We start from the raw sequence: 14642 nt of genomic DNA, 5'->3' as shown, positions 1-14642 counted from the left end.
TGCCGGAGAGCATAGTGAATCAGCAGAAGTGTAAAGAACATGATGAACTGAGAGACCAAAAGTTGTTTACTGTGGTTTGGAGGAAAAGGTAAAATGAGGAGAGATTATTGAGGTAAGTAGGGTCATAAATAGAAGACATCTGCCATAGAAGACATGCAATGGGAATCACTGAAACTCTTCAAACAAATCCAATGAGATTAGGTTTGTATTTTAAAGTTTAACTCTGGTTCTATTGTGGATATTAGAGGTTGAGGTGACTAGAAATTGAGAGAGTAACTGGGAAAGTACCATTAAGTGCAGGGAAGAAACTGTGGGCACCTGGTCTAAGAGAGGAGAAACTGAGAGAACTTTCCAGAATGAATTATGGGTTTGAATGAACTGGACCTAGTTACCAAAGTATGGGGTATAGGGTGAAGCCAGATTTCAGTTTGGGTGACTAAATGAATTGTGCTATTATTAATCAAGATGGAAAATACAGAGGAAAAACAATTTTGAGGGGAAGAAACAGGAAATAGTAAGATTAATTTTTAAATCTGTTGTGTTTAAAGAATCATTGAGATAGACACTCAGGTAGCAAGAGGCAAGAAATATAGGCTCAGAGTTCAAGACCTTAGAGATAAAGTATGGGGCCTTTAGAATATTATTGGTACATGAAGCCTCGGGTAGTATAGAATATGCCTTAGGGAGAACAAACATGTAATATGAAAAAAGAGAAGACAGAACCCAGGGCAGGCAAACATAACATCTACAGGGCAAGCAGATGAAGAAGAACCAGGAATAGTCACAGGTACTGCAGAGCTAGGAGAGAGTCACACTGTGGAAGCTGTTGGGGTTCAGAATCAGGGGGCTATTTGAAGAAGGGAGTAGCAACTACTAACCAATGCAGCAGAGAGCAAATTGGGGCTGAAAAATATCCCATGGATTTGGAAAGTTAAAAGTTTCAGAGAATTCTGGGGAGTCAGGGTGGGAGCACTGGTGGTGAGAGGGAGGGAGGGAGGAGGGAGAGAGAGAGTTATAGAGAGAGAAAGAGAAAAGCGGAGCCAAGAGAAAGTTTATTTTAAACCCAAATCTGTTTACAGACTGAAGGGATGGCAACAGTCTTTAGGGGTGGTCTGGAGATATAAAAGAGAAGGATAAGTGACTGAAGTAAAAGTAAGGCTCTAAGGAGACTAGATGAGATGGCATGTCTGATACATGAGGACAGTGGTAAGAATAACTATGGATGAATATATTAATACATCTGTAGGCTTGGATATGAGGGCAAGGAAAAACTTGAATGAATTTACCTACCATCCCAGGTTTCACTATGAAGCAGTCATATACAGAGAGTAAAGGGGGCAGAATTGTGATAAGGGCTTCAAGAAAGTGGTGAAAGTTTAAAATAGGCAATTTAGGAGATGGGAAAGAGTATTGATGAGGGAAGACAAGTTAAAAAAATGTTTTGTTAACTTTTTCCTACATGGTTCTCTTGAAAAAAATGATGATTAATATTTAGAAAACATAAATTAGGGAAAAGAGCACTGTGGGGATAACAGGCCTCTTTCCATAGACTGAGTCCATGACTCACCAGCACTAAGCATAACAACTCAGAAGAATCATGTGAAAAGTAAAAATGATTAAAAATGATTCTGAATAAAAGCATCTTCAAATTTTGCTATTCTTACTACAGTATTGCCTTTATTCGCTCTTTTGCATATGCAACTACTATGCTTCCTCAATTGCAGCACCAGTTTTTACTTCTTTCGCAACTATCTTTTCATCTCATTAAAGAATGTAAGATGTTCTATAAGGCATTTTGAAAACCTTGGAAAGCAAGTAATTAATAAAAATGGGGTAATTAATTACCAGGTTCCCATATTTTATACTCCATTCTTTATCAATTGCTGACAACCTACTTCTTTGATGATTTACATTCAATGATAGAGCTTTAATTCCTATGAGTAAACCTTGCCTGTAACTCACTAACTCAAACTGATTGTTGGCAGACAGTAGTATGGGTTGATAAGATGAAAAGCATTATATAACACAGAAGGTGTCTTAGGACTCTTGGAAAGGTATTTCAAATTTAATTATTAGTCAACATACCAACTGTTTTCTATGATTGGTAGACATTTAAAGAAAGCAATTGTAGTTGAATCCTAAATTGTAATTAACATATTTTCCTAAGGTAACCTCACTTTAAATAATGAAGACTTCATAACAATAATAATATAGCAACATCATTATCTATTTTACTTGACACATTTTGGCACACATTAAAAAGATAGTTTTTTTTGTTATGATATACTACATACCTATTGTACCAATTGAACAAGAGCCAATTGAGTCCTTCCAGTTGATATTCCCTGAGTTGATTGCCATTTTTATAGTCCCTGGATTGATCTATTTTATTCCAAATATTAGAAGGAGGACGATCCTTTGTGGAAAAACAAAGAATGAATGGTGTTTAAATCTTCCGTATATCATATTCACGGCAAAAAGTATTGCTTTAAAAATAACCCTAAGAGGCATAACAGTATACAGTGTTATGATTAACTTCTACCTAACATTTAAAGATCAAATTAATTCTATACAACTCTTCCAGAAAATTGAAGAAGGTATATTTCCCAACTCATTCTATGAAGCCCTGATACAAAGACATTACAAGAAAACTATAGACCAATGTCCCTAATGAACAAAGATGGAAGTACTCTTTTTTTTTTTTTTTGAGATGGAGTTTCGCTGTTGTTACCCAGACTGGAGTGCAATGGCACGATCTCGGCTCACCGCAACCTCCGCCTTCTGGGTTCAAGCAATTCTCCTGCCTCAGCCTCCCGAGGAGCTGGGACTACAAGCGCGCACCACCATGACCAGCTAATTTTTGTATTTTTAGTAGAGATGGGGTTTCACCTTGTTGACCAGGATGGTCTCGATCTCTTGGAGATGTAAGTATTCTTAACAAAATTTTACCAAATGGAATTTAACAACATATAAAAAGGGCAATACATCATGATGAAGTAGGGTTTTTTTTTTTTAAACCAGGAATGGAAGGTGGGTTTGAAGTAAAACATTAATCAGTGTTGCAACAGATTAAAAAATTAAAATTGACCAGGTGTGGTGGCTCATCCCACACTTTTGGAGGCCAAGGTGGGAGGATCGCTTGAGACTAGGAGTTCAAGACCAGCCTGGGCAACACAAAGAGACACAGTCTCTATTTAAAAAACATAAAAAATTAAAACCAAAAATAATATGATAATCTCAGTAGATGCAGAAAAAGTATTTGAGAAATTCAACATCCATTCCTAATTAAAACTCATCAAATTTTGAATAGAAAGGAACTTCCTTAACCCATTATGGTACAACTTAAAAAAAGCCAAAACTAACATTACACTTAAAGGTGAAAGACTGACTGCTTTTCCCCTAAGATCAGGAATAAGGCAAGGATCTCCTCTGTGACAACTTCTATTCAACATTGTACTGCAGGCACTAACAAGTGTAATCAAACAAGAAAAGGATAAAAGTCATCGAAATTGAAAAGGAATAACAAACTGTATTTATATTATAGAAGACATGATTTGTCTATTTGAAAATCCTGTGGAATCTACCAAAAAAGTTAAACTAAGTAGCAATTTTAGCGAGGTTGCATAATACAAGATCAATGTGCAAAAGTCAATTGTATTCTACATTGTGGCAACAATCATGAATATTTTTTAAAAAACAATAACCGTTTTATAATGGCATCCAAAATAAACTTTTGGTATTCACAGTACAAAACATTTATTTCAAAAGAAATCTAGAAGCATAGAAGTGAAACATTATATGTAAAAAAATTTTATTCACTTATATATACAAATATATGACATAAATTTTCTGAAGATTCCTAAATGGGAATTCAAATAACATTATCCTGGCCTACAATTAGTCGGGTCTCAGTAGGAAAAATAAGCTTCTGAGAGACAAGCAAAAGGTTTCCTATTGTCTTTTGCTTTAAAATCATGTTACTAATCAACAAAATTACAGTTCTAAGAATTATAGATAATCAGGTGTGATACTGTGAAATACATATTTGGTCTTCATTCCCATTTCGTGGCATACAACTCCTGATATCCTTAGGTTTTCCAAAGTGCTGCTTTTTTGTGTGCCAATACTGCTGACTTATAGATTCAAGTAGACCTGGTCACCAGAAGGACAAAGGCATGATTAGAGAAGAGAATGGTAGGAAGGGGAAGGGCAGAAAGGAAGAAGGAGAGAGGGGAAGGAGAGAAGGAAGGGAGAATGGGAGGAAGGAAGGGGAGAAGGTCAAGTTGAGGGCCAATGGCCACTGGATGATTGAATCAATCATGGCTACATAATGAACCCTCCATAAAAACCCAAGAGGACAGGGTTTAGTTAACTTCCAGGAAGGTGAACAAGAACTCATCCACATGCCAGCAGAGTGCAAACCCCAACTCTACAGGGACAGAAGCTTCTGCGCTCAGACCTTGCCCTACGTCTCTCTTCCTCTTGCTGTTTGTGTGTATCCTTTAAAATATCCTTAGGAATAAACCAGTAAACACAAATGTACCCCTGAGTTCTGTGAGCTGCTCTAGCAAATTAATCAAACCCAAAGTGGTGGGTAATAGGAACCCTAAGTTGAAGCCAGTCAGTCAGAAGTTCTGTAGGCCCCTGGATTTGTGACTGGTAGGAATGAGGGGGCAGTCTTGTGTGACTGAACCCTCAAGATGTGGGATTTGATGCTATCTGGGTAGATGATGAATTAGAGCTGGGTAGAGCTGAGTTAGAGGACTGCCAGCTGGTATCCACTGCAGAAGTGACGGCATGCTGGTCAGAAGAATTCCCCACATATTTTGGGGTCACAGAAGTATTTTGTGTTGAGTGTTCTGTTATCCTGGGAGCAGAGGAAAAACACAGTTCAAGGGAGTTTTTTTTTTAACCATCAGGTAAGTGTATGGTAATTGTAAATAAAAAATAAACAGGTTATCAGTATGCTGAGAACAAGACTGGTTATTGAAGCTCTGCTGCTACTTTATACAGATAAGTGTTTGCTAAAGAAAACATTTTTTAAGCGGTAGCCAATTAACATTAAAATAATTAACATATTTTAATTGCGCCTAAAATAATTTCTGCATTAGATCATATTCTGTATAGCTTCTTTTCAGCAATCCAATCACTATTAATGTTCATTAGTTTGGGTCAGGGAAAAATTTCATTTACAGAATCTCAAAATACTTTACATGACTTATACCTATTTTACTTAACAGCAAAATACTGGTCAAAACAAACAAAAAAAACCAAAAACCACCTCCTACATTATTCGTGACAGACTAGCCTTGCTGTCATCAATTTTACATTAATTAAGGGGATTAATTCTATTGGCTGAGCCTCCTTTACCAAAGACTATACCACACACCTAAGGCACCTCTAATTTTTGAGAAGTTCCAAAAGAGATTTTATGCACCTCTGACTGAGAATCACTGATCTAAAGACATAGCTTATTCAATAAAGCTTAATGTTTTACCACTAAGGCATAGTCCCCATCCCAAAAGTAAATCTTCCTCTTTTACAACGTTCTTTGATTCACTCCTCTCTTAATTGACACTTCTGTTTCCTGGTTCAAGGAATAGCATTTACAAGCTAAAAGGAATGGGGGTAAACTGATACGCTTTTGTTAACACCCTATGGGCATTACTGGAAAATAAAGTAAGAAGACCAGAAAATAATATTAGGAAGACCAGAAAATAGTTATTATAAAACAATATCTCTTCTATGGAATATTTAATTCATTTCCTTCTCTTACTTCACATCTCCATGTTTATCAGGGCAGCCTTCCTCACTCTGGTGCTAATCAAAAAGGAATCTGCTCCTGTCTTTTCACATATAAACTCCCTCTTTAGCTTTCGCTCCCAAAACTAGACTTACATAGTAACAAGCCTGTTTGAAAGAAATGAAAGTAAAACATTACATAATTATTAGCAATATCATAACTTACATAAACAAGTGCTAAGATTTTATAAAGCTGTCTATAACAGGTTCTTACCAAACATCTTGTATCAGGCCTTGAAGCTTGCAGTTGTTCAAACTCTTCTATTTTTGCAAGATCTACATCTTCTTTTAGTTCCCAAGTACTATCTTCATATGGCAATGAGCACCATTTTACTAAGTAGTAAATAACAGGCTGTAAAAAAATTGTTTTCATTTTACTATTTTGAAAAAGAGACTAATAAGAAATAGTTTAAACAGAGAACAAAGTACTAGGTTTCAATACTTGGAAAGTTTTAGATTTTTCTTACTTAAAAAATATTTTTACCAAATATTTACCTCACCAGTATCCTTATCTTCACAAAAAGAGACTTCTAATACTCTGTCTACTTCAACGTAGTCTGGGTTAAATGGTTCTTCCTCCATCTAAAATTAAAAGGTAACTTAATTGATATCTGACAAAGAAGAGGAATGATAAAAGTAAGGACAAATTTATTAGCATTTCATTATAGGACTCGTAACTTTGATTTCAATGAAATTTCCAATAAATGGAATTCTTCCATTTTCATTTCCAAATCATATCTAGGATATCATGAATAATGTTATCAATAATAAAACCAATCAAATAGCACTAAAAAATAAGGTACTCCAGAAGATATGTGCTTTAAAAAATTCCTGAAATCAGACTCTATATAACTTTCCTTTACTTCTTTCCTCAGGCTGCAAGAGTTAAAGACCACACATCCCACTGTATGCTCACTTCTCAGTTGTCTCACACACCCTTCATCTTTACCTGATGGTTCTTGTGCTCAAGAGCCACTTATTGCGCTGACTGCAAACTCTATTGAGGTACCTTAAGCTCATTTGCATTCATTTACTCTTCAATCCATAACTTCTCCTGCATTTTCTAACTGATTAATGATAACACAGCTCCCTCTCCATAGCCCACACTCAGTGACACAAGTCAGAAATGGAGAAGTCATTTTAGATTCCTTCTTTTTCTTTACCCTCTACACCTAGTAAGTCACCAATCTGTACAGATTCTACTTTTAACTCTAACTGGTCACCAATTTGCACAGATTCTACTTTTAATTCTAACTGAGATTGGTTCCTCCTTCCTCATCCTCACTTCTTATTTAAACCTTTACAAACAATCCTAACTACTGTCTCACCCCCCTTTAATCTGTACTTCACGTTGGCCCCAGAGTAATCTTTCTCAAATATAAATCTTATATATTGCTCCCTTACTTAAAATTCTTCACTGACTCTTCCCTATTTGGGGATCACGTAGGTCCATATTAGTTTTTGTAGAACAGATGAGATCGTATCTTTTCCTCCAGTCTCATCTCCTACAACTCTAACATCTTGCCACAACTTTAACCCAGATTCCATGCTTCAAAAGTACAAAAACATGTTTTTTTCCAAACTCCATCTTCTGTCACACCTCTATGTGTTCACCCTCATTCTTCTCTCTTCTGACTTAGATTCTGCCCTTGTCTTGTCTATTGGCCAATTTCTACTACTCTCTGAAAGTCTTACTTCCAACAGCCATCTCAGCTTTCTCTGCTGCCTCTCCTCCTTTGTTTAACCTGTTAATGTTGTAGTACTCCATGGCTCTGCCTTTAGTTCTCTTTGCTATCTTAAATCTCTTCTGAGTGATATTTTCATTTCCATTATTTTTGTATAGAACATACCTAGAAACAAAGAACACTGCCCAACACCAGAATAGTGATATAGCACTTTAGGATTAAAACAAAGAAGAAGAGAAAGTGGTATCTGAGGTGACAGATATGTTCATTAGTTTGAGACGATCATTTCACAATATACATGTATATCACACCCATCAAATTGTGTTCCCTACAAATATGCAACTGTTGTCAAATATACCCCAATTATAAAGACCAGATGAATCCACCAAAATCTTCTAAGATCTTACTAAGATCTTCAAAGAACTTACTCATGTAACTAACACCTGCTCCCCAATTATCTATGGAAATAAAAAAAACTAAAAAACAAAACAAAAAGAAACTGATTTAAAACTTTTTTCATAGCTATTATTTAATGTTTTGTACCTGAATTAGGTGAGAAAAATTACTTAGTAAAATTTAATGATTATTTATTAAGTAATTCAAAAATCTTCAGCTTGTTAGGAACTTCTAGATCACAGTAAACAGATGACAGATATTAAAGGTGATGGGAGGATCTCCCAGCATTCGTAAACTGACAGGTCATTAGGATTATCCTTTTTTTTTTTTCCAAATAAAGATGGGGGTCTCACATGTTGGGAAGGCTAGTCTCAAACTCCTGGGCTCAAGTGATCCTCCCACCTGGACCTCCCAAAGTGTTGGGATTACAGGCCTTAGCCTCCATACCCAGCCCACATTTTTGAGGTAAATTTAATAATTATAATAGTAATTATGTAGTAAAGATATCTGGCAGATACCACCTTAATCTATCACCAGTACTGGGATAGATAGGTAACATGTACACCTTATGTCATTCACTAGAAGAATAAAGCATCACTTCTATGGCGTTCTTTTTAAAAATGCCTAACCTAGATCATGAGGAAACACCATACAACCCCAAATTGATGAACATTCTACAAAATTAATGAGCTGTATGCTTTAAAAATGTCCAAGAAACGAAAAACAGAGACTGACTAAAAGAGATATTACAACTAAATGTAACATATCCTGCTGGATTAGACTCTGGACCAGATAAATACACACACACACACACACACACACACACACACACACTCTCTCTCTCTCTCTCTCTCTTTTTGTTATAAAAACACTAGCGGAACAATTAGTGAAATATGTATAAGGTCTGTGGATGAGATAATAGTACTACATCAATTTTAGTTCTATTTTTATGAAGGAGAATATAGTTATTTTTAGAATATATATACTAAAGTGTTTGCAACATTAAAATGGTTTAGAAAAAGATGTATGTGTGTGTGACACGGACACAGAGAGAGAGAGAGAATGAATACAAATGATAAAAGCAAACATGGTAAAATGTTAACATTTGGAAAATCTAGTTAAAATAAATGTGGGAATTCATTGTACTATTTTTGTGACTATTTTGTTTAAAAGAAAAAGTTCAAATTAAAAACATTTAGATGAACGTAAAACTGCTCTAAAAGAAATCTCTTAGAAAAACTTGGAGCTGGAAAGAACATCAGACCATTTAGTGAGGCCTAAAGAGGTAAATAAATTTTTTTCAGTGAGGTTCTGTTTACATACATGAAGGTGGTATAGAAAATATGCAATATATTTCATGTACTGAAAAATCGTATTTTCTATTAACTTGCTAGATTATCACTTCCTCTACTTGAATATTGCTCATATATTCTTGGTAATATTACTCTAAGTATTGAAATACATGCTAGTTTAAAAATACAAGCATGATCTACCATTACCAGTGTTCCAGTCTCGGCTAGTTTCCAAGCTAATTTTGAGAAGAGAAAAATACTATATGCAGGTAGTATTTGTTTTCAAATATCAACACTGGAAGTCTAAGAATTAAAATAATGTATAATTTTTGATAAATAATACATGTGTTCAGAGACCAACACATAATAGTCTTTTTTTCTTACGTCTGCAAAAAAATGTGCTCTTTGTGCTTGTCTCAATTTGAATCGTTTGATTTTCTGCTGGATCCTTTTATCTTTCAAAAGCTGCTCTTCTGTGGCCCACTCACAGTGAAGATAGGAGCTAAAATTTTTATAAAAGCCATATATTAGAATGATACAAATAACCATTTTAAGATGTATTTTAAATCATAACATCCAATATAAAATATTATCTTCAACACTACAAATAGGTAGTTTATCATTTAATTTTAAAGAATTCATATAATTTCTAAAATAAAGTAATTGTGATCACTACATGCTAAGGAGTTCATAAAGGTATGTAATTTGCCGTATAGAAACAGAACAGTAAAATGATCAAAAATTAATAGCAATGTGTGATTTTTCTACTGTTTTTTCCCTATAACAGTTTTGTCATGATCAGAAAGCTAACTTGTTTTGAAACGAATGTGATTTAAAATGCTTTCATGGAGGTATAAAGAAAAGTTGGAAAATACACAACAATAAGAGTAAATGATTTTTCCCAAGTTAGAGACTCTGATAGGTTAACTGAACTATATCAAAAATTAAAATGAAAAACTTTAAGGTCAGATCATCACATTGTATACATCTGACATAAAAACCTAAAGATGAGAAAAAAAATTTTTTTCTTTTTTAAAGAGATGGAGTCTCACTATGTTACCCAGGCTGGCCTCAAACTCCTAGGCTCAAGAGATCCTCTTGTATCACCCTTCAGAACAGCTGAGAGTATAGGTAGATTAGAAATGTCTTTTATAAGAATAATAAAATCTGAAAAGTTCAACAAGACAATGAATGCTGTCTGTAAATTATAAAAGCATATTTTATAAAGATTCCTGCATTTTGATGTTACTAATTAACATGTTGAAAAAAATTCAATTTTAACATGAAAGGTTTTCAAATGAACCCTTTTTACTTTTTAATGATTCTTAAGTTATGCAAGTATAAATAATAAAAATTATCATTAAATATGGATAAAATGAAAATCATAATTTTACTTAAATATATTAATTTATATGTAAATAACATCTTTATTTTTCTAACTCAGATACTTACTAATTCTTGTATTTTACAAAAAATTCTTCTGTATCAATCATCACTCCAGGTGATATCTAAGAAAAGAAATCAGTAATGGTGACTCTTTTAAACAGGTCACAGAATATGAAGTGTAAAATGTAATGTACTACTACTTACTTCCTTTTTTACAATTCTAGAAGATAGAATTTTGTCTACAATTGCAGCATCTTCTTCACTCGGATTCTCCTATGGGAGGGAGGAAAGAAATAATGATGGAACATATTCTGAAAGATCTTTTAGTTGCCACTTTGTATGTTTATGAACATACTGCAATTCAACAAACATTTATATAGCATATGTGCCAGACGCCATGTTACATGTTAGAAACACAAAAATGGAAACAAAAATATCGTTATTGTCCTCGTCATCATCTGCACCATCTTTGTAGCAAACATACTGTGCTTTTTAATGTACTAGTCATTATCCTAAGCATTTTGCATATATTAATCTATTGTCTTCATTATTATCATTTCTATTTTACAGATTAGGAAATTTAGGCATAGTTAAGTAAATATTTGCCCAAGGTACTCAGCTAGTGGCTGAGTGGTTGGCTCGTAATGCAGATAAGGGGGATTTAAAATTAAAAAATTATAGAAGAGGGAAGTACATGTGGCATTCAGGCAAATGTGTTCATAAAAGAGAGGACTGAGTGCTTATGGAGAAGTAGCAGGAGATGAAGCCAGAGAATCCACCACACATTTACACACTGCTAAAAAGGCAACATCATTTTTGTAAGATTTAGGAAACTATTAGAGGAGTTTTCAGTAGAAAAATAATGTGATTAGACTTGTAATTTAGAAATATTCTGCAGAACAGATAGTTCGAAGAATTTCAAGAACATATATTTAGGAGGCAGAAAGTGTAGTGACAACCTGGATGAAGAGGCAAAGGAAAATGAGGAGAGGATAATCCCTAAGTTTCTAATCTGAGTGACTATATTAACTAATAATATAGAATCCAGAAGGATAAGTTGGAGCAATTTTTAGGAAGAAAAATAATCCAAATATTTTATAGAATTTATGTTGGTTTAAAATGTTTTGCAGTCATAATCCCAAATACGCTTACCACAAACAATTGTAAAGGCTGTTCACCAGGTAAAGGAGCTGAATTCTTTTTAATTTTCATAGAGCCTTTCACCTCCTCTTCAGATTGCTTCCCTTCTGCATCTTCTGCATATTTTTTTCTTTTAATTTGTCGATTTGATCTTCTTTTCTGTAATGAACCACAAGGATTATGTAATTTATTTTGAAGGAAAAATTTTAAAAATAATTACCCCTAGAGCTGGCAATTTTGTATATTAAATTTTCAATATGACACTCGGTGCTCATTTTTTCCTCTTTTGTTTTATTTAGAGGAAGATTATAATTTGCTGTTTGCCACAGGCTTACAACCTTCCTACAGTTTTACTTCCTACAATCTCAAACAACAAAGGTTAGTAATACTTTTATTATGTTAATTTGGAAATCTTAAAAATAAGAGATCTCTCTTTTGTAAAAATATTTCACAGGTTGGGCAAAATATATTAGTAATACCTTTATTACTGCATTACTTTTCTTTAGGAACTATTGTTAAGAATAAAAAGGTATTTGTTTTATTTAACTATGTCATAGTTTGGGCAATAAATATTTAAACTATTAATAATTTCACAGTTTTAGTCCCAAACCTAAAAAGTGTATCAAATAAATATTGGGTAAATAATTAATTGGGAGTATAAATCCAGAAGAATAAATTAAACAGTATTTGCCAAAGTGCGTGAAACTGTTTAAAGCAGAAAAAAAAAATTTAAAAAGAAATGCACAAAATAAGAAGGCATTCAATCTACCAAATAATTAAATTTGAATGAAGAAACTGTTTTACTAACTTTGGTAGCTCTCCTTAAATATAAAGAACATCACTATTATCAAACAAAATTAATCCTTTTACAAAGTATTACATGTAGTATGATAATTTTTAAATAATCGAAGTAATTTTAAATCTGGAATCAAATATACATGGTTTTACTTACCTCCCTAAATATCTAATATTTGTTTCAAAAATGTTATATTTCATGGAAAACTTGAAAAACAAAAACAAAGTTACATCTCTTTGGTGTTTCTATAGTAAAGACAAAAACTCAGGTTTGTTTGAAAATCTAAAGGGCTTAGGTATATTTTAAATTTGCCTTATAATCTCATGGGGTAGAGACATTTCATAGGGGTAGTGGCATCTCAACCAACTGTTCTATTGCTCAATATCTGGCAAATCTCTCTCTTCTTTTTTCTAGTCAAATTTCTTCTATCTATTTAGTAACTTCATGACACTTCCAAAAAATGGAACCATCAAAATAAACCACAAGTTCTTTTGGTTTCTGCCTGTCTTCTATTTGGCAGGTCTTTAATTGACCTTCACAGCCATGACAAAAATGGCCAAGTCACTGCTTCAGTTTGGTGACAAATGAAATACATGTAGTCATGCCTCTGCCTCTTTCTCTTGTGAATAGTAAAATACTTAGAGAAAGAAAGGCACTCATATGGTTGGCCAAATGTACTAGATAACACCATGCCTCATGTAGAATGGGTCAATGTCTCTTGGCCATGAAGACATTGACATTTCAAACCTCAAAGTAACACATCCTGGTGGCATATAAAAATTCTAATTAAAGGGCTACTAGAAACCCACTTTTCCTTCATCCTATTTTCAAAAGGATATTAATCACTTATTATTCCCTAGGAGGGGGGAATTCTATGGATTTCTAACACTAGGCTAAAAGAATATTTAGAATTCTGTTATGGGCACCATATAGATCTTAACGTTCAAAAATAGTTTTAATTAATAAACAACTATGACATTTATTATTTTAACAATAACACATATTATCAATGTCTCATTAGGCATGACTTTTAAATGAAATGTGAGAATAGTTCAGTACATTTAAAAAAAAATTCTGTTAGAGGTTTTCAGCATTAGTTTCCTTTGTGGTCACTTAGACATCTATTATGCTTAGAAATAACTCACTCAAAGAATCTTTTAAGCTCACAAACATGCATTCAAATAGAATGAAGGCTACTTATTGTAAACCATTCCCTCATCCTGAAAAGACTTTGTCTAACAGATTAAAAGTTTATGAATTATGAGATTATAGATTTTGCCATAAATTACATTCCACTGGAGTACAAAGTTACGCATTAGTTAGGTAAAGCCAAATAAGGTATCATCTCACCAATTATCTTTCTCTGCCATACGTCACTACTAGTTTAAAAACATAAAAAAGAGGGCCGGGCGCGGTGGCTCATGCCTGTAATCCCAGCACTTTGGGAGGCCGAGGCGGGTGGATCACAAGGTCAAGAGATCGAGACCATCCTGGTCAACATGGCGAAACCCCGTCTCTACTAAAGCTACAAAAAATTAGCAGGGCATGGTGGCGCGTGCCTGTAGTCCCAGCTACTCAGGAGGCTGAGGCAGGAGAATTGCCTGAACCCAGGAGGCAGAGGTTGTGGTGAGCCGAGATCACACCATTGCACTCCAGCCTGGGTAACAAGAGCGTCCACATTTTTGGCATGCGCATTTTTTGGCTTTCTTTCACCATGATGTTTTTTAAAGCACAACTTTAAAAATCTTGATAAATTGTCCCTTCTAATATCTCACTTTTAGTTTCTTAAGTCTTAATGGCTTCAACGGATCAGCCCGTAACACTTTACATAGGAGGTTTGAAGCATGTTTTAAATGACTAACATACTACTTCACTATTTTAACATTGAACTTGTTTCCTATAATAATCCTAGTAGTATAATCTGTTACAGGAGCATTTTTCTTTTTAATTTAGGTCTCTAAATATAGGTGAACTACTGGAATATTCTCTATCAAGATTAAAGGTAAAAAAATTAAATACCAAATCACATTTTTAGATTTCTACCTGATTCCAAACCTTAATTAGTTTCCAATGTGGTTGAAAGCTACATAGGCCTTTCCAATATTTATATAATGATAAAATCAAATATATCAATAATATAGATTT

General features: G+C 33.9%; 1 protein-coding gene across 25 annotated transcripts in view; it reads right to left on the bottom strand.

Annotated features, from left to right (window-relative positions):
- The window catches only part of CHD9 (chromodomain helicase DNA binding protein 9), a 286203-nt gene that overhangs the window by 97802 nt on the left and 173759 nt on the right, over positions 1-14642 (bottom strand). For all 25 annotated transcript variants that reach the window (XR_013530432.1, XR_013530433.1, XR_013530430.1 and 22 more), the window contains 7 exons: positions 11714-11860; positions 10766-10834; positions 10628-10683; positions 9560-9677; positions 6298-6384; positions 6017-6154; positions 2295-2416 (listed from right to left, as the gene is read on the bottom strand). Coding sequence is in view for 21 of the 25 variants with exons in the window: in XM_078358110.1 (XP_078214236.1) it covers positions 2295-2416; positions 6017-6154; positions 6298-6384; positions 9560-9677; positions 10628-10683; positions 10766-10834; positions 11714-11860 (737 nt within the window). In the remaining 4 variants the exon portion in view is untranslated. The remainder of the gene's footprint in view (positions 1-2294; positions 2417-6016; positions 6155-6297; positions 6385-9559; positions 9678-10627; positions 10684-10765; positions 10835-11713; positions 11861-14642) is intronic.

Source organism: Callithrix jacchus, chromosome 20, assembly GCF_049354715.1.
Source record: "Callithrix jacchus isolate 240 chromosome 20, calJac240_pri, whole genome shotgun sequence".
Classification (NCBI taxonomy): domain Eukaryota; kingdom Metazoa; phylum Chordata; class Mammalia; order Primates; family Cebidae; genus Callithrix; species Callithrix jacchus.
This window is presented reverse-complemented; position numbering and strand designations above follow the sequence as displayed.